The sequence below is a fragment of the Scyliorhinus canicula genome, chromosome 20, assembly GCF_902713615.1.
Source record: "Scyliorhinus canicula chromosome 20, sScyCan1.1, whole genome shotgun sequence".
NCBI lineage: Eukaryota > Metazoa > Chordata > Chondrichthyes > Carcharhiniformes > Scyliorhinidae > Scyliorhinus > Scyliorhinus canicula.
The window spans coordinates 27,219,180-27,238,907 of NC_052165.1; the positions used below are offsets into that span (position 1 = coordinate 27,219,180).

General features: G+C 47.9%; 1 protein-coding gene across 2 annotated transcripts; it reads right to left on the minus strand.

The window, feature by feature from the left end:
* Nucleotides 1-352: 352 nt before the first annotated feature.
* Nucleotides 353-19,466, minus strand: LOC119955087 (homeobox protein DBX2-like). Of its 2 annotated transcripts, none has more exons than XM_038780957.1 (4): nt 19,130-19,466; nt 8,192-8,287; nt 4,266-4,465; nt 353-899 (listed from the first exon to the last, which is right to left on the minus strand). In XM_038780957.1, the coding sequence occupies exons 1-4, from the start codon at nt 19,446-19,448 to the stop codon at nt 603-605; spliced, it is 912 nt and encodes a 303-aa protein (XP_038636885.1). In that variant the 5' UTR covers nt 19,449-19,466; the 3' UTR covers nt 353-602. The 2 variants fall into 2 exon arrangements, with proteins under 2 accessions (XP_038636885.1, XP_038636884.1); XM_038780956.1 differs by having other exon boundaries at nt 353-917.
* Between the last annotated feature and the right edge of the window lie 262 nt (nt 19,467-19,728).

A 19,728-nucleotide genomic window follows, 5' to 3' on the forward strand; every position in this document is an offset into this window, starting at 1 on the left:
GCCGATTTCCTGACCTCGCGGGACACGTGTGGTTTCAGCAGTCGGGAACCCGGTGTGGCATCTGCGGACTGTGTCCAGCGCCGCCACACGCGGCCGGGATCCATGCCACTGGCCAGGTGGGCTTATGCGAGGGCTGGTGGGACTGGTGGAGGGTTGTCAGGGGGTGGCCTATGGGGTCGAGGATGGTGGGTCGAGTCGACACACGGCCGGCACCATGTTGTATGGCGTGACCACTGCAGGTCGTCGCCATTCCCCAGCACGGTCAGGGACCCGGCAATTCTCCGCCCGTTTTTGGCGCGGGAGCCGGAGGTTTCACCCGGCGCCGCTGCTAACCCCTCACCAGTCCCAGATTAAGTGAGGGTTCAGCGCCGATTTTGGCGTCATAAAACGCCTTGAGGTTCTCTGTTCGAGCCAGCACTTAGCTGCTGAAACGGAGAATCCAGCCCGCTATATTTCACGTTTTGGTGTTATAATTGCTGAATATGTCTTCAACCAGGCGAGAGTGCTTCTAAACACTGGTAAAGGCAGACAAACGGATCACACACGGCATATGGTGTTAACATGGAGAAAGTTGACTATTTGTGACATTGGAAAACAGAGGCTCAGGTGTCCTGTTTGTGCTGTACAGAGTTAGAATGTTGAACTGCCTCCAACAACTCTATTTTCAGACCTGGCACGCTGTTCTCAGCAATGTACCTGTGCTGAGACCGTGATGAAATTGCAGCATACTTGCACACAGATGCTTGTACAACATGTGTTGCTTTTCTGTCAGGGCTATTTGGAGTAATGTTGCTCAGGTCAGAAGTTGAAGCTGGTTTCTCTTGTAATGTTTGTTCAAGTGAACAACCTTGTGTAAGCAGTTCTCTCTCCTTAGTATTTCTCCATTTCATTCTGCGATTCTGGAACCAGATTTTAACCTTTAGAGTTGAGAATATCAATAAGAGCATTTGTGTTAGTTTTGTAAGTAAAAATTGATTGCCTGTGTTGCATTGTTTAAACCAAGAATGCATTTAGAGAGATGGTTTAATTGGCTACAATATTAAAATTACATCGTCAGGAAGAACTTGGATGGACCGTATTCCATTTAGAAGTTCCAGACAAAGACAAAGCAGGTCTTGTGGTGCAGTGGGTCGCGGCCCTACTTCTGATCTAGAACTTCAAGTCCCATGTCAAGACATAATAGGCATGAAAGGTGTGTTCATAATGGGACCAAACTAGTTGACCATCAGCCTGCAAATCCTTTCAATATGCCTTATGGCAGGTGATAAAGGGCGGGAAAGTTCCCTGGTCAAACTGCGAAAGACAACACAGCAAACTATTGCAGCACTTTACCAAGTATAATCATGGACCAATCCAATGGAGGTCCATGCCTGCCCTCTTTCGGCCTGGTACTTAAAGGAGCAGGGGTCAAAAAGAAATGTCTCTCTTAAGAAGTGAACAAATCCAAATTTTCAGGTTAAATTCTAAACGTAAAATATGTAACTGATTGTTACAGAATAATGTGAGGTTCCCTAAGAAGGCATAATTAATAGTTTCCACCCCTGAATGGTACTATAATGAGGTTATAGTCCACAAAAGTATCACAGCCATTTGTTTCTGTTAGAGAAGCAATAGGTAGAGGTGGACCACTCCATGAAAGTAGGGCAAGATCAGGGGCAGACCTTCGTGAACTATCACATCAGTACAGGGATTGAACCTGTGCTGCTGGTTTCATATCGCACTGTAGCGATCTAACCTCCTGAGCTATCCAATACCACAGCCGAGTATTCATTCTTCCCTTTCATTTGGGTTAAATTTGCTACAAGGAAGCGGACCTTGGTATTATTCACAACTCCCTGTTATAAAAGTGAGCAAAAATATTTTTGACATAAATAGAAACCCTGTAATATATTATCGTATACAAATTGTGTTTAGGTTATCTGTAAATATAATGTTTTATTAGATTCTTGAAAATATTCTTCATTTATTTTCCAACCCAAAGAGCAATCAGTTCAAACTCTGGCCTTGGTTAGTTCTGGAATGTAATGCCTTGACCGGGCGTGATTTTCAGTAGTTGGACTATCGCACCACAATAAAGAGCTTCAACTCCAGCAGAAATCTTGCCCGATAGGAGAGCACATCAATGGCAGGATTGTGGGGTTGGGGGGTTAGGATAGGTCAGGGATAAATTTAGGTGGCCATTGGTGGGGGGGGGGGGGGGGGGGGGGGGGGGTGGATGGGAAATGGGGGGTCGGGTGGTCAGTGAGGGCTAGTCAGTGGGGGATAGGTGGGTTTGTGCAGGTGCAGTCAGGAGGGTGGGAATGTAGTTAGGATGGAGGGAGTGAAGTCAGGGGTGGGGGTGTAATCGGGGGATGGGGAGCGAAGGATTGGGTAGTTGAGGGAGCGTAGTTGTGTGGCTGGAGGTGTAATCATGGGAGTGGAGAGGACAGTTAGGCAATGGGCATGTAGTCGGGGGAGAGGAAGGGCAGTCAGCTTTGAGGTGGGGAGTTGGGGACATGTAGCTGCAGGAAGGCGGAGGCATAGTGAATTGTCACTGGACTAGAAACCAGAAACCTTAGCGTAATGCTCTGGGCATCCGGGTTCGAATCCCACCACTGCAGATGGTGAAATTTAAATTCAATCAAAATCTGGAATTAAAAGCCTAATGAAGAATATGAAACCATAGCCGATTGTCGTAAAATCCCATCTGGTTCACTAATATTGTTTAGGGAAGGAAATCTGCTGTCCTTACCTGGTCTGGCCTACATGTGACTCCAGACCCATTGGCAATGTGGTTGGCTCTTAACTGCCCCCACAAGAGCAATTAGTGATGGGCAAACAATGCTGGCCAGCCAGCCACACCCACATCCCATGAACGAATAAAAAGAAGAACTTGTGGGGGTGGGAAGGGTGGAGGTGTAATCAGGGTATTCCGTGGGAGATCTGGAGATTCTGTGTGCCGTCAGGGGAGGGGATAGTCAGAAAGTGGTGAGGGTAATGAAGTGGCAGAGGGTATAGTCGGCGTATACCATGGGGGTTGGGGGGTTGAGTGTCCCATGGGCAGTCGGGGTGGCGGGGGGGGGGGTTCTTAAGCTGCGGAGGGCAGCTGGGGGTGTAGTCGGAGGGCCCAGCATTCTGTGGATATCCAGGATGTGCTACTGTAGCAGGGGTTGGAGTAGGTGATCAGGAGCAGCTCAGAGGGTATTTTGGGTTGGTGGGGGGGAGGGTTGTTAGCAGGTAGTGGGAGGAAGCTCCATGGCCTGCGGGAGGTCTGGGGATGGGAGGGGAGCCAGATGCAGGAATTCTATGGGATGTCAGTATGGGTCAGTTCTGAAGTTGCCCAGAAGCTAGACGTGGTTTTAATTCTAATTTATCCTGTGAAACTATTACTGTAAGACAGTAAGGAGCACCCAATGGCTGTGATAAAAATCACATTTTCAGATGGTTCCCAGTACATTGCCATTGCCCATTGGAAATTTGAACTTCCCAGGCAATTGTCATACAATCCTTACCTGGGATCTTCCAGGACGTTATGGGACTCAGTATCATTCTTCCTTTTATAAAGCTCCTGGGAATCGCAATAGGCCATTTCATGACTTTAAAGATACCACGGCCGGGATTCTCCGAGCCGCAAATGCGTCGGCACGGGGGCGGAGAATGGGCGTCAGATCTGTGATCAGGTCCGACGCCATCGCCGCCAATTGTGCGCACAGTCGATGCGGCACCGGTTGGGAGCCATTGAAACAGGCTCCCGCGGCGATTCTCCGCCGACAACTGGACGAATTCCCGCCGGCGTGGTTCACTCAAGGTTCCACCCGGCGGGCGCTCGGAGTTGCGGCTGCCAACTCAGTCCACGGCCGCCCTGGTGGGGTGTGGGGGGAGGGGGGATCCGTCACCGGTGGGGTGCAAGGGGCCTCCAGGACGACCAGGGTGGCAATTGGGGGTTACCGATGGGCGGACACGCACAATCTCGGAGGGGGGGGCCTATATTGTTGGGTTCAGCCCGCGGTCTAGGTCCGCCATGTTGAGCGGGCCTGCCACCGCAACCTGCGGCCGGAAGTGCAGGGCCCCGTATCGGCTGCCGGAGCTGCGAGGAGCACTCCAGGGCCCTGCTAGCCTCCTGCAAAATGGCGAATCACTCTGGACTTTCTCCAGAGTGATTCGCGCCCGTTTTATCGCGGGTGGGGGAACATAGCCCCATTATCAGAGAATTCCGCCCCATATAAATGTAAGATGTTCCTGTTATTATTTGCTAATTAAACAGTTAAGAATCTGATTGATAGTACCTGTGAATCTTTCAGCCCAAGGTGTGTGGCCAGTTTCTTCCTGTCTGTCTTACTGATGTATTTCTGTTTCTGAAAGGTTTTCTCCAGTGCCTTCCTTTGTTCCTCACTAAAGACCACTCTCCGCAGGATTCCTCTTCGCACTTTGCTGTGACTAACATGGGGCCAAAGAGGAAATTCACAGTTCCTAAAAGAACCGCTAACTAAGGAGTAAAATAACAATATTTAGAATTACGACATGTTCCAGGAATAGGGAAAAAGGCATTTAACCTTCAAAACATGCACGTATTGATTAATCCTAGCTCTGAGCCTCAATCAAGTCATTCTCCAGAAACATACCCAGTTGCATCTCGCTTTTGTTGATCTGACTTCCATCAGTAATATTCTACGGTGATTTGTTCCTTACAGAGTCAATTTTCTGGCTTCGTTTTATACAATGGGAGCATATATCAACAATATAGGTAGGTACTGAGGTCAGTGTTCACCGCACAATTTTCAATCCACTACTGTCATACAACACGCAGTGCTGCAAATGTTAATTCCATCCTGCTACCAATTATCCTTTATGTCTGATGCTTCTGTTTACTGCTAAGTTTTAAAATGGTGTCTGCTGGGTTTTGAACCCTCCGTTTGAGTGAGTAAATTCTCTACACCAACCATGTCAATGCTCTTCATGATTGAAAGAAGCCCAACTTTTGTAAACTTCCTTCATAATTACAATTCTTGAGATTTGATATTATCTTTGTTCAGACGAGGATAAATTTCCAATAATTAAAACGGCAAAACCCAACTTTGAGAGCAGCTTTTCCTTCAACACATTTCCTTTCTTGCTACCAGTGAAACACTGAGATAGCCAAGAACTTTGAATGGTAAATCTAGATTGAGAACTTATACATCACCAAATCGGTTTAATTTGTGACTGATCAGATATTTTTGATTTTTCACCCACATTTGCTTGAATTTCCACCAAACTTCACTCAAGGCTTTGAACATAGGAGTATGCTACAGTGAAATACTGAGAGGATTCTGCAGTGTCGAAGGTGGTGTCCTCAAGGTTAAATGTTAAACCAATGCCTATTCTGTCCATTCCAGTGAATCAGATTAAGTTAAAGGTCCTCTCTCATTGTTCAGTGAAATGCGCTGAATTCGACTGGCATTCTGGCCAACATACTGACTCAATGCTACCAAAATAAATTGACTAGTAATTTGTTGCAAAATTGTGGATCACAAATGGCTCACAAGTGCGCCTAAATAGTGATTACTTCAGTAATTTCATAGAATTTCATAGAATTTTACAGTGCAGAAGGAGGCCATTCGGCCCATCGCGTCTTCACCGGCTCTTGGAAAGAGCACCCTATCCAAGGTCCACACCTCCACCCTATCCCCATAACCCAGTAACCCCACCTAACACTGAGGGCAATTTAGCATGGCCAATCCACCTAACCTGCATCTTTGGACTGTGGGAGGAAACCTGAGCACCCGGAGGAAACCCACGCACACACGGGGAGGATGTGCAGACTCCGCACAGACAGTGACCCAAGCCGGAATTGAACCTGGGACCCTGGAGCGGTGAAGCAATTGTGCTATCCACAATGCGACCGTGCTGCCCCAAATTTGTCATATGTGAAGTATGTTGGCATGTTTCTGACAGGTATACGGTGTCATAAAAATGCACATGTTGTTCTTCCCTCTGTTCAACTATTGGAATAGCAGTGTCTAGTTGCGATACTTGTAGATGTTGCCACTTACAAACAGAAATGTACTTTGTGTTTTGCATTCAAATTGAATTGTGACCTGGATTATAATTTTACATCTTGTTTCATGGATATTTGGTGATGAAAACATGATTTTGTTTTCAATTTGGCATAGACTAATTGATAAACAGCACCACATATTCATTCTTAACAAAGCAAGTTGAACGATCTATAATTTATGAAAAGTTGCAGAATATCTCATTTGTGAACATCCCTATTTTGAAGTTTGTTTATGGCGGTTGAATAAATCAACTTACACTTTTATTACTCAGGATTCCAGGCCACCTACAGCGGCAAGGTGGAGCAGTGGTTAGCACTGCTGCCTCACGGCGCCAGTAACCAGGGTCCAATTCCGACCTTGGGTGACTGTCTGGGTGGAGTTTGCACATTCTCCCCGTGTCTGCGTGGCTTTCCTCCCGGTGCTCCGGTTTCCTCACACAGTCCAAAGATGTGCAGACTAGATTGACTGGCCATGATCAATTGCCCCTTGGTATCCAATGGTTAGGTGGGGTTACAGGGATGGGGGGGGGGGGGGGGGGGGGGGGGGGGGGGGGAGAGTGGGCCTGAGTGGGGTGCTCTTTCAGATGGTCAGTGCAGACCAAATAAAATGAATGGCCTCCTTCTGTACTGTGATCCTATGATTCTCTACACATTGCAACTCCCTCACAATTCTGTCACCATAGGCTTCCCTCTACAAAGCCTGAGCTGTCATCACCTTAGTCCTTACCAAGCTCCGCACACTCCTACAAAGACTCTTTTCTCTGTTCTCAAGTGCCTCAAAGGCTCACCCCATCCTACTTCCGAGACCGCTTTCAGTCCTATCACCACATGTGCACTCCTCTGACATATATCGACTTTATTCTTTGCTCCAGCATTGGTTCACACTCTTGGGGTACTGTGTTCCCACCCTTTGCAAACCCTTCCTTTAATCCTTATCCATGACGTCCTCCCATTCAGCTTTCAAAAGCCTGTTAAGCATTTTAAGTACTCCGTTTATCCACCCAATTCGACCTTTTCTTTTCCTCCCTGATATATGTCTGTTTTCTTCTGCTCCCTGTTACGTGCTTGGAAGCATCTACCCCAAGTGTGATGAGCCCAATATAATTGCAACTTGTGGATGAGAATAGGACGGTCTACATCAGGCTTTTGGCAGGCGTTTAGGGATTTAATCACCCTTTGTTCAGAAAAATTAGCAATAATGCCCATATTTCTAAACTCGGTTCATCCTCTGACTTCGAGTCAGGCAGACAGGACGGTCTACCCGTATCAGTTAAAGAAAGTCTATAAAAGTCCATTTCATTTCTGTTTCAATGAACTGATCTCAATGACTGTGGTTGGCGGGATCCCCCAATTGGAACGTGAGAGACAGGGTGAAGACTTGCAAACAGAGCTTTATTTCTCGCAGTTAGGAAAAGGGCACCTGACCCCCCGGTCCAGTGCTTTCTTAATGGAGGCTGATTTGGAAAGTTCATCTGCACTGTGAAAAATAGTGGCGAGGTCGCGTGTGGATGAAGAAAGTGAAAGTGGCGATTGGTCATGGTCCTGTTGGCCATTGTGTAGGAGCCTTGGCCATGTAAAACGCTCTGTGGGAAAGTGGCAGCCTCTGAAAACAACTCAGAGAGTCTCAGCTCATTAAACAGCCAGAATTTGCTGCCTCACTTGTCAAGAAGCATTCAAACTGGCAATTCTTCCCCCCCCTAAAAAAAGCCATTTTAGTCACTGCAAATCTGAACAGCCAGTTTGATTTAATGCCAATATGCCTTCGAAAAGCCACAAAAAGACATACCACCAATACCTTTAAACGTGTTTAACATTTGTCATTTCCCCAAATTTACTTATAAATGTTTATTTTTTAAACAAATTAGAAACGAAAGTCATTTTTTCCCCCAAGGGTGAACGAAGACACAATCACTTGTGCGAAAAACACTGGAACAGATTAAGTGTTAACTGTGAATAGATTCTTGTTCATACATTTGAAATACAGTCAGGTTGGTGCATTGTGGAAGACTGCGAACTGTCAGTGGGAAGACTGATTTTTCATACATTGGAAACGCTGACACATTGTGAAGCAGAAACGTGGCGTTTGACTTGTAACCATTTTTCAGGCCACATGAAATCGTATTGCTACGGTATACAAAACACATCAAGCATTACTGATGCAGCACAAAAACTTACTCGGAAAAGCAGTGGGGGAGAGCGGCTGCTGGCAGGACCCACCACAGCAAGCCAAGAAGACCTGGGGGAAAGTCGGCAGGAAACATTTGGATAAAGCTGCAAATATTAAACCCAGAAAAAAAAATGAGATCAACAGTGTTGTTCAGCGTATCCCCCCCATCCCCAACTTCAAATGAATAACCATAAAAAGTATTTCTTACAATGGTTAACACTGAAAAAGAATCTGCATGTTAATGATGCGGGTGTCTGAGTACGTTCTGTAAATCAAAGGGGAACGAATTTCAGACATTCAACCATGTTATTGATGCTTCTTTACTTGGCGGTCGGGTATCTATAAAATTAAATAATGGTTCCAGCTCAGAAGGCGTCCATTCAGCCCGTCCTCCCCATCCTTTCCCACTGTCTACAAGAGCAATGTGCCTAATACCTGCAGAAACCCACTGTGAACTATCCCCCAATCCAAAAGGCCACTATTCCCCATCACTCTCTGGTTTCTGTCACTCAACCAATTTTATGTCCACGTTCCTACCATCTCTTTTATTCCATGAGGTCTGACTTTGTCTTTATCAAATGCTTTTCGGAAGTCCTTTTGTAGCACATCAACAGTTGAAGTTACTTCATCAAAAAACTCAAAAAAGTTAGGTGGCATAGTTTGCCCTTAACAAATCCATGCTGATTTTCCTTAATTAACCTATATTTGCCCAAGTAACTGTTAATTTTGGCCTGAATCATTGTTTCAAAATGTTTCCCACCAAGGTTAAACTGAGTGATCAGTAGCTTCTGGGAATATCCTTAAACCCTTTATTGAACAAGGGTGTGACATTTGTATCTATTTGTCTCTGAGGAAGATTGGAAAATTACGGCCAGTGCCTCCACAATTTTCACCTTTACTTCCCTCAGTATCTGTGGGTGCATCTCATTTGGTCCTAGCGACCTAGGCCCACGTCTGCAGGTTCCCAGCATCACAGATGCCAGTCTTCATCCAATTTGATTTGCTCAAAATCTCACATCAAGAAATGGCTGAAGGCACTGGACAATGAAAAGTCTATGGACCCCAACAATAATCCGGCACTGAATAGCACTGAAGACTTGTGTTCCAGAACATGCTGCACCCCGAGCCAAGCAGTTCCAATACAGCTGCAACAGTGACATCTACTCATCGGTGTGGAAAATTGCCCAGGTCTGTTGCTTACAACATCAGTCTTCTCTTGATCATCATTAAAATGATGGAAGGGGTCATCAACAGCATGATCAAGCGGCATTTACTCAGTAATGACCTGCTCACAGACACTCAGTTTGAATTCCACCAGGGACACTTAGCTCAACCTCATTACATTCTTGGTTTAGACATGGACAAAAGATCTGAACTCTAGAGGTGAGGCGAGAGTGACTGCCCTTGACATCAAGGCAGCATTTGACCAGGCATGGCATGAAGGAGACCTAGCTAAACTGGAGTTAATGGGAATCAGAGGGAAACCCCACCACTGGTTTGAGTCATACCTGGCATAAAGGAAGATGATTGTGATTGTTGGAGGTCAATCATCTCAATTCCAGGACATGACTGCAGGAATTCCTCAGGATAGTGTCCCGGGCCCAATCATCTTCAGCTGCTTCATCAATGACCTTCCTTCCATCAAAAGGTCAGAAATGAACATGTTTGCTCATGCCTACACAATGTTCAGCACCATTTGCGGTACATGTCCAAATACAGCAAGATCTGGGCAGTAGCCGGGCTTGGGCTGACAAGTGGCAAGGAACATTCGCGCTACACAACTACCATGCAATGACCATCTCCAACATGAGAGAACTAACCATCGCCACTTGACATTAAATGGCATTTCCATCGCTTAATCCCCTACCATCAACATCGTGAGTGTTACCATTGCCAGAAACTGAATTGGACTAGCCACATTAATACTGTGGCTACAAGAGCAGGTCAGAGGCTGGGAATCCTGTGGTGAGTAACCCCAAAGCCTGTCCACCGTCTGAAGGCACAAGTCAGGAGTGTGATGGAATACTTTTGATTTTCCTGGAAGAGTGTAGCTTAAACAATTTGAAGAAACTTGATACCATCCAGGACAAATTAGCCCATGATAACATTCAACATTCAATCCTTTTACCACCAACGGACATTAGCAGCCATGTGGACCATCTACAAGATGTACTGCAGGAGCTCTCCAAGGCTCCTTATGCAGCATCTTTATAACCCATGACCACTGCCATCTAGAAGGACAAGAGCAGCGTATACCAAAGAGAAAATGCAGGAAAATCTCAGCAGGTCTGGCAGCATCTGTAGGGAGAGAAAAGAACTAACATTTCGAGTCCAGGTGACCCTTTGTCAAAGCAGCATATATCTGAAACACTACCACCTGAATGTTCCCCTCCAAGTTACTCACCACCTTGACTTGGTAATATATCACAGTTCCTTTACTGTTGCTGGGTCATAATCCTGGAACTCCCTCCCTAACAGCACTGTGAGTGTACCTACACCACGTGGATTGCTGTGGTTCAAGAAGGCAGTTTACCACCTTCTCACGGGCAACTAGGGATGGGCAATAAAGGCTGGCCTCGCCAGCAGCGCCTACATCCCATAAATGAATTTAAATATGTCGCTGTGCTACAGTGATCAATTGGTTACTTAATTGGGGCTGGTTTAGCTCACTGGGCTAAATCGCTGGCTTTTAAAGCAGACCAAGCAGGCCACCAGCACGGTTCGATTCCCGTACCAGCCTCCCTGGACAGGCGCCGGAATGTGGCGACTAGGGGCTTTTCACACTAACTTCATTTGAAGCCTACTTGTGGCAATAAGCTCATTTCATTTCATTCCATTAAAATTGGTGATGTTACCAAGTCGAACAGGTGTGGAGAATTGGGGCCCTGGTGAACCACTATCGACTGGGATTCTGGAAGTTAAAAACTGAGTTCAAGCTCAATATATCAGATTTTAAGTTCTTAATGTATGTACATAATTATAAATTACGTTATTAAAAATGTCCAATGTGATCAAAGAAAATACAGAGAATATACAGCACACCGGTCAGCACCCAGAAGCTAAAAATGCCAGACTGCTGAATATTTGATTAATATTTGACTGTCAGGCTGCTGAATATTTCCAGCCTTCTGTGTCAATGTTTCTGCAACCTATTTTTCTTTATAATTTATGATATTTATGATTGTTTATAATATTTCAAATTTATAATTATTTTTCAGGCAGAGTTTAAAATGTATGAATGGTGTTGAAATTGTGGATGAGGGTAACGTTAGCACTTTATAACATGGCTTTTTAATTGTTACCAAGGAAACATTAATTGAACTCCTATTGGTAATGTTACAGTTCCAAGAGAATGGTTCTGCTCCTATGTGTATGGTGCAGATGTATGAATATATTTACATTAGCTTTCAAACACCTTTAAAGGACAATGATATTTGTTAAATACCTCCCTCTTTCTGAAAGCATTTAACAGTGTCACTGGATATTTCTGTGTCTTTAAAAACTACTTTGTGATTAAGAGGGGTTTACAAGATCATGGTGTCAATTGATCCAGGTTATACTGCCAGTTAGGGAAATTGGAGTTCTGTGCAAGGGCATGCACATGTGTGGAGTCTCACCTCCATCTAATTAATTTCCTAAGAAATATAAGGTATTAATAAAATTCTAATCTAATCCAATCTTTATTAGTGTCACAAGTCGGTTTACATTAACACTGCAGTGAAGTTACTGTGAAAAGCCCCTTGTCGCCACATTCCGCGCCTGTTTGGGTACACAGAGGGAGAATTCAGAATGTCCAATTCACAGAACAAGCACGTATTTCATTACTTGTAGGAGGAAACCAGAGCACCCGGAGAAAACCCACACAGGCAGGGGGAGAACATGCAGACGCCACACTAACTGTGACCCAAGCCGGGAATCGAACCTCGGTCCCTGATGCTGGGAAGCAACAGTGCTAACCATGACTGTTCACATTTAACGTGTAAAGCAAATCAGTTTCTCCCAATATTGTATGCTACTCAGTGCATTTATAAATGCAGTTAATATTTACTTCATTGATTACATGTCAAACATACAGCCTGAGAGGTTTTATTCGGAATCCAGTCCCTCTTTATACTATGGCTGAAAGGCCTGAGCTGCTGGGTGCAATGGGACCAAAAGTCCTGAGTTGCTGGGTCTCCTGTGATCAAAAGGTCTGAGCTGCTGGGTCTCCTGTGACCAAAAGGTCTGAGCTGCTGGGTGTACTGTGACCAAAAGGCCTGAGCTGCTGGGTGTACTGTGACCAAAAGGGTCTGAGCTGCTGGATGTACTGTGACCAAAAGGCCTGAGCTGCTGAGTGTACTGTGACCAAAAGGGTCTGAGCTGCTGGATGTACTGTGACCAAAAGGTCAGAGCTGCAGTGTGCATTGTGACCAAAAGGCCTGAGCTGCTGGGTCTCCTGTAACCAAAAGGCCTGAGCTGCTGGGTGCAAGAGGACCGAAAGGTCTGAGCTGCTGGGTCTCCTGTAACCAAAAGGCCTGAGCTGCTGGGTGCACTGTGACCAAAAGGCCTGAGCTGCTGGGTGCACTGTGACCAAAAGGTCTGAGCTGCTGGGTGTACTGTGACCAAAAGGTCTGAGCTGCTGGGTCTCCTGTAACCAAAAGGTCTGAGCTGCTGGGTGTACTGTGACCAAAAGGTCTGAGCTGCTGGATCTACTGTGACCAAAAGGTCTGAGCTGCTGGGTCTCCTGTAACCAAAAGGTCTGAGCTGCTGGGTGTACTGTGACCAAAAGGTCTGAGCTGCTGGGTGTACTGTGACCAAAAGGTCTGAGCTGCTGGGTGTCCTGTAACCAAAAGGCCTGAGCTGCTGGGTGTCCTGTGACCAAAAGGCCTGAGCTGCTGGGTGTACTGTGACCAAAAGGTCAGAGCTGCAGTGTGCATTGTGACCAAAAGGCCTGAGCTGCTGGGACTCCTGTAACCAAAAGGTCTGAGCTGCTGGGTGCAAGAGGACCGAAAGGTCTGAGCTGCTGGGTCTCCTGTGACCAAAAGGCCTGAGCTGCTGGGTGTACTGTGACCAAAAGGCCTGAGCTGCTGGGTGTACTGTAACCAAAAGGTCTGAGCTGCTGGGTGCACTGTGACCAAAAGGCCTGAGCTGCTGGGTGTACTGTGACCAAAAGGCCTGAACTGCTGGGTGTACTGTAACCAAAAGGTCTGAGCTGCTGGGTGCACTGTGACCAAAAGGCCTGAGATGCTGGGTGTACTGTGACCAAAAGGCCTGAGCTGCTGGGAAATGTGACCGAAAGGTCTGAGCTGCTGGGTCTCCTGTAACCAAAAGGGTCTGAGCTGCTGGATGTACTGTGACCAAAAGGTCTGAGCTGCTGGGTGTACTGTGACCAAAAGGTCTGAGCTGCTGGGTGTCCTGTAACCAAAAGGTCTGAGCTGCTGGGTTCAATGGGACCAAAAGGTCTGAGCTGCTGGGTCTCCTGTGACCAAAAGGTCTGAGCTGCTGGGTGTACTGTGACCAAAAGGTCTGAGCTGCTGGGTGCACTGTGACCAAAAGGCCTGAGCTGCTGGGAAATGTGACCGAAAGGTCTGAGCTGCTGGGTGCACTGTGACCAAAAGGCCTGAGCTGCTGGATGTCCTGTAACCAAAAGGCCTGAGCTGCTGGGTGCACTGTGACCAAAAGGCCTGAGCTGCTGGGTCTCCTGTAACCAAAAGGCCTGAGCTGCTGGGTGTACTGTGACCAAAAGGCCTGAGCTGCTGGGAAATGTGACCGAAAGGTCTGAGCTGCTGGGTGCACTGTGACCAAAAGGTCTGAGCTGCTGGGTGCAATGGGACCGAAAGGTCTGAGCTGCTGGATGTCCTGTAACCAAAAGGCCTGAGGTACTGGGTGCACTGTGACCGAAAGGTCTGAGCTGCTGGGTGTACTGTGACTAAAAGGTCTGAGCTGCTGGGTCTCCTGTAACCAAAAGGTCTGAGCTGCTGGGTGTACTGTGACTAAAAGGTCTGAGCTGCTGGGTGTACTGTGACCAAAAGGGTCTGAGCTGCTGGGTGTACACTGACCAAAAGGTCTGAGCTGCTGGGTGCAATGGGACCAAAAGGCCTGAGCTGCTGGGTCTCCTGTAACCAAAAGGCCTGAGCTGCTGGGTGCACTGTGACCGAAAGGTCTGAGCTGCTGGGTGTACTGTGACCAAAAGGTCTGAGCTGCTGGGAAATGTGACCGAAAGGTCTGAGCTGCTGGGTCTCCTGTAACCAAAAGGTCTGAGCTGCTGGGTGCACTGTGACCAAAAGGTCTGAGCTGCTGGGTGTACTGTGACCAAAAGGTCTGAGCTGCTGGGTGTACTGTGACCAAAAGGTCTGAGCTGCTGGGTGTACTGTGACCAAAAGGTCTGAGCTGCTGGGTGCACTGTGACCAAAAGGTCTGAGCTGCTGGGTGTACTGTGACCAAAAGGTCTGAGCTGCTGGGTGTACTGTGACCAAAAGGTCTGAGCTGCTGGGTGCAATGGGACCGAAAGGTCTGAGCTGCTGGATGTACTGTGACCAAAAGGTCTGAGCTGCTGGGTCTCCTGTAACCAAAAGGCCTGAGCTGCTGGGTCTCCTGTAACCAAAAGGTCTGAGCTGCTGGGTGTACTGTGACCAAAAGGTCTGAGCTGCTGGGTGCAATGGGACCAAAAGGTCTGAGCTGCTGGGTGTACTGTGACCAAAAGGTCTGAGCTGCTGGATGTACTGTGAACAAAAGGCCTGAGCTGCTGGGTGTACTGTGACCAAAAGGCCTGAGCTGCTGGGTGTACTGTAACCAAAAGGTCTGAGCTGCTGGGTTCAATGGGACCAAAAGGTCTGAGCTGCTGGGTGTACTGTGACCAAAAGGCCTGAGCTGCTGGGTCTCCTGTGACCAAAAGGTCTGAGCTGCTGGGTGTACTGTGACCAAAAGGCCTGAGCTGCTGGGTCTCCTGTGACCAAAAGGTCTGAGCTGCTGGGTGTACTGTGACCGAAAGGCCTGAGCTGCTGGGAAATGTGACCGAAAGGTCTGAGCTGCTGGGTCTCCTGTAACCAAAAGGTCTGAGCTGCTGGGTGTACTGTGACCAAAAGGTCTGAGCTGCTGGGTGCACTGTGACCAAAAGGTCTGAGCTGCTGGGTGTACAGAGACCAAAAGGCCTGAGCTGCTGAGTGTACTGTGACCAAAAGGTCTGAGCTGCTGGGTCTCCTGTGACCAAAAGGTCTGAGCTGCTGGGTGTACTGTGACCAAAAGGTCTGAGCTGCTGGGTGCACTGTGACCAAAAGGCCTGAGCTGCTGGGAAATGTGACCGAAAGGTCTGAGCTGCTGGGTGCACTGTGACCAAAAGGCCTGAGCTGCTGGATGTCCTGTAACCAAAAGGCCTGAGCTGCTGGGTGCACTGTGACCAAAAGGCCTGAGCTGCTGGGTCTCCTGTAACCAAAAGGCCTGAGCTGCTGGTTGTACTGTGACCAAAAGGCCTGAGCTGCTGGGAAATGTGACCGAAAGGTCTGAGCTGCTGGGTGCACTGTGACCAAAAGGTCTGAGCTGCTGGGTGCAATGGGACCGAAAGGTCTGAGCTGCTGGATGTCCTGTAACCAAAAGGCCTGAGGTACTGGGTGCACTGTGACCGAAAGGTCTGAGCTGCTGGGTGTACTGTGACTAAAAGGTCTGAGCTGCTGGGTCTCCTGTAACCAAAAGGTCTGAGCTGCTGGGTGTACTGTGACTAAAAGGTCTGAGCTGCTGGGTGTACTGTGACCAAAAGGGTCTGAGCTGCTGGGTGTACACTGACCAAAAGGTCTGAGCTGCTGGGTGCAATGGGACCAAAAGGCCTGAGCTGCTGGGTCTCCTGTAACCAAAAGGCCTGAGCTGCTGGGTGCACTGTGACCGAAAGGTCTGAGCTGCTGGGTGTACTGTGACCAAAAGGTCTGAGCTGCTGGGAAATGTGACCGAAAGGTCTGAGCTGCTGGGTCTCCTGTAACCAAAAGGTCTGAGCTGCTGGGTGCACTGTGACCAAAAGGTCTGAGCTGCTGGGTGTACTGTGACCAAAAGGTCTGAGCTGCTGGGTGTACTGTGACCAAAAGGTCTGAGCTGCTGGGTGTACTGTGACCAAAAGGTCTGAGCTGCTGGGTGTACTGTGACCAAAAGGTCTGAGCTGCTGGGTGTACTGTGACCAAAAGGTCTGAGCTGCTGGGTGTACTGTGACCAAAAGGTCTGAGCTGCTGGGTGCAATGGGACCGAAAGGTCTGAGCTGCTGGATGTACTGTGACCAAAAGGTCTGAGCTGCTGGGTCTCCTGTAACCAAAAGGCCTGAGCTGCTGGGTCTCCTGTAACCAAAAGGTCTGAGCTGCTGGGTGTACTGTGACCAAAAGGTCTGAGCTGCTGGGTGCAATGGGACCAAAAGGTCTGAGCTGCTGGGTGTACTGTGACCAAAAGGTCTGAGCTGCTGGATGTACTGTGAACAAAAGGCCTGAGCTGCTGGGTGTACTGTGACCAAAAGGCCTGAGCTGCTGGGTGTACTGTAACCAAAAGGTCTGAGCTGCTGGGTTCAATGGGACCAAAAGGTCTGAGCTGCTGGGTGTACTGTGACCAAAAGGCCTGAGCTGCTGGGTCTCCTGTGACCAAAAGGTCTGAGCTGCTGGGTGTACTGTGACCAAAAGGCCTGAGCTGCTGGGTCTCCTGTGACCAAAAGGTCTGAGCTGCTGGGTGGACTGTGACCGAAAGGCCTGAGCTGCTGGGAAATGTGACCGAAAGGTCTGAGCTGCTGGGTCTCCTGTAACCAAAAGGTCTGAGCTGCTGGGTGTACTGTGACCAAAAGGTCTGAGCTGCTGGGTGCACTGTGACCAAAAGGTCTGAGCTGCTGGGTGTACAGAGACCAAAAGGCCTGAGCTGCTGAGTGTACTGTGACCAAAAGGTCTGAGCTGCTGGGTGTACAGAGACCAAAAGGCCTGAGCTGCTGAGTGTACTGTGACCAAAAGGTCTGAGCTGCTGGATGTACTGTGACCAAAAGGTCTGAGCTGCTGGGTGTACTGTGACCAAAAGGCCTGAGCTGCTGGGTCTCCTGTGACCAAAAGGTCTGAGCTGCTGGATGTACTGTGACCAAAAGGTCAGAGCTGCTGGATGTACTGTGACCAAAAGGTCTGAGCTGCTGTGTCTCCTGTAACCAAAAGGTCTGAGCTGCTGGATGTACTGAGACCAAAAGGGTCTGAGCTGCTGGGTGTACTGTGACCAAAAGGGTCTGAGCTGCTGGGTGTACAGTGACCAAAAGGGTCTGAGCTGCTGGATGTACTGAGACCAAAAGGGTCTGAGCTGCTGGATGTACTGTGACCAAAAGGCATGAGCTGCTGGGTGTACTGTGACCAAAAGGTCTGAGATGCTGGATGTACTGAGACCAAAAGGTCTGAGCTGCTGGGTGCAATGGGACCAAAAGGTCTGAGCTGCTGGGTGCACTGTGACCAAAAGGCCTGACCTGCTGTATGTACTGTGACCAAACGGTCTGAGCTGCTGGGTGTACTGCAATTTTGGCAGTCAGCTACTGTCCCTCAGCACCTAGCCCTGGAGCATCGAATGTTCCAGTGTGTAACAGTCACTCTCCATCTAAATGCTGATTTAATGACAGAAATTTGAGTAAGTTACCTGGGATCCATCCGAGAATCATTTTAAACGTTGCAGTAATCACTGGGAAAGCCGGGAAACAACAATGTTTATGTTGTGAGGTCTGTTGGTAAACTCGGTTCTGGCCAGCTTCATACAGTTTGCATTGATGCAAACCTGAACCCATTTCTCATTCATACAAAATGTGGGACAGGTTGTCTTAGAGAAACTCACTGGTCACAAGCATTGTGTGTAATGGTTCAATCCTATTATGTCTGTCAGAAATCATAATCAATGGTGATTATTTTTTGTCCCTTTTTTTGTAAGATTGTGTGATGGATGCAAAATACTTCTGGCCACCAGTCTCAGTTTGGTATGTGTGCCACGTGTGAAATGTGCAACCACCAAGCTTACGTGATAGTGCCCACTGTACATTTCTGCATCGTTGAATCTCTGCACAGAATCCCTACAGTGCAGGAGGCCATTCGGCCCATCGAGTCTGCACCGACCATCTTAAAGAGAACCCTCGGCCCACTCCCTCGCCCTATCCTGTGACTGTACGCGCAGAGCTCAGCGCCAGGAAACTCATGTATTTTTTACAAAAATGCAGAAACACACAGCACCTGTGGATAGACCTGACAAGTTCATGTTTTAGGCCAGGACAGAAACACTATCCTCGCCACAGAATGTCCATATCTCGCCGTCCTCTGGCTTTTTAGCTGTAGCAACGTTTCTGAACATTAAACAAACAGGCCCATGGAGATCCCAGTCAAATTCTTCAAATCTGACTTTGCTTTTGGGCTGAAGTTATATTGTATCCGGTCTGACACATCGGTGGGATTCAGCCTCCTTCAGCGAGGTTGTCACCACTTGGATTTAGTATCGTCCAATCATGGTTTGGAGCGCTACTTTGTGTTAAATGTTTATCTGAATCTGCTTTGCTTTCAGTGCCAAAGTAATAACATAAATTTCATCCACGGAAGTTCAAGGTCCACAAAGCTTTGGGAATTTTGTATCGCTTTGTTTTGACTTGAAATCTGCATCTGCACAGAGCAGAAATCTACACAGACCATTTGAAATAAAATTATACAATGGTTTAAAACAAATTTAGATTATAGATAAATGCAAGTAGTATTTTATCCTCCTAACTTTGTACCCTTTATCATGCAGAATTCCGCATGAACATTTTTTTGAATAAGTAATTAAGTCGTCCAACGAGTTCAGTGCAATCGTTTAAACGAGAGGGGAGCGACAATATTTGGGGGAAAGTTTCTGCATGAAAATTTTCCAGGTTCAAATTGTTCCAGGTGAGTGGAAAGTATTTAGTTCTTCCGAGTAATATTGGTGTGGCCTGCTGAATAAAGAGAAATGGTGTGAAATCTTACCTATTTCAGGGTAGGATACTGTGAGGCTGGTGGAGGTGACTGGAGCAGGCTGCTTGTCTGAGGGGTTAACCAGCTGAAAGGAGGGTCTTGTCGGATGTGGACCTCCCGCTGGCTCGATTTGTTCCGCAGTCTGGGGCACTTTCGCTGGAGTTGGGTTTGCAGGGATCGGTCGGCTGAGGGGCGCGTTTACCCGAAGCAAATTGTCAATGAGGAAACTTTTGCCCGAGTTGTGAAATGCGGGGGGTTGAGGTGAGTGGAGGGCAGGGGATGCTGGGGCCAGCACTTGCCAGGGCGCTGCTGGGGCCCGGGTGGGGAACATGATGGGAATGAGAGGGGTGGGGGGGATTTGGGAGGTGGGGGAGGAGGAAAGAGGAGATGGGGGGGGGGGGGGGGCAACAAATATGGTGACCAACACTTTGTCTCCGTCTCCCTCACTGCCAAGCAAGTCAGAGACACAAACCGCCACCCCACGGTGATAAGTGACTCTTCCTAATGTTGTAACTTTTGGCAAAGTGTGGAGAGCGCCTCGGGTGAAGCAGGAATGCGATGCGATTGGCCCGAAGCTCTACATGTGATTGTGTAGTGAGCTGAATAATGAC

What these genes read in the sequence shown, in the direction of transcription:
- LOC119955087 (XM_038780956.1), bottom strand. Translation starts at nt 19,448, where the DNA reads ATGTTCCCCACCCGGGCCCCAGCAGCGCCCTGGCAAGTGCTGGCCCCA. An exon ending in AGTATCCTACCCTGAAATAG is followed by an intron (nt 8,288 to 19,129) that starts GTAAGATTTCAC and finishes TAATATTTGCAG; the next exon opens with CTTTATCCAAATGTTTCCTG. An exon ending in CTCCCCCACTGCTTTTCCGA is followed by an intron (nt 4,466 to 8,191) that starts GTAAGTTTTTGT and finishes TTTACTCCTTAG; the next exon opens with TTAGCGGTTCTTTTAGGAAC.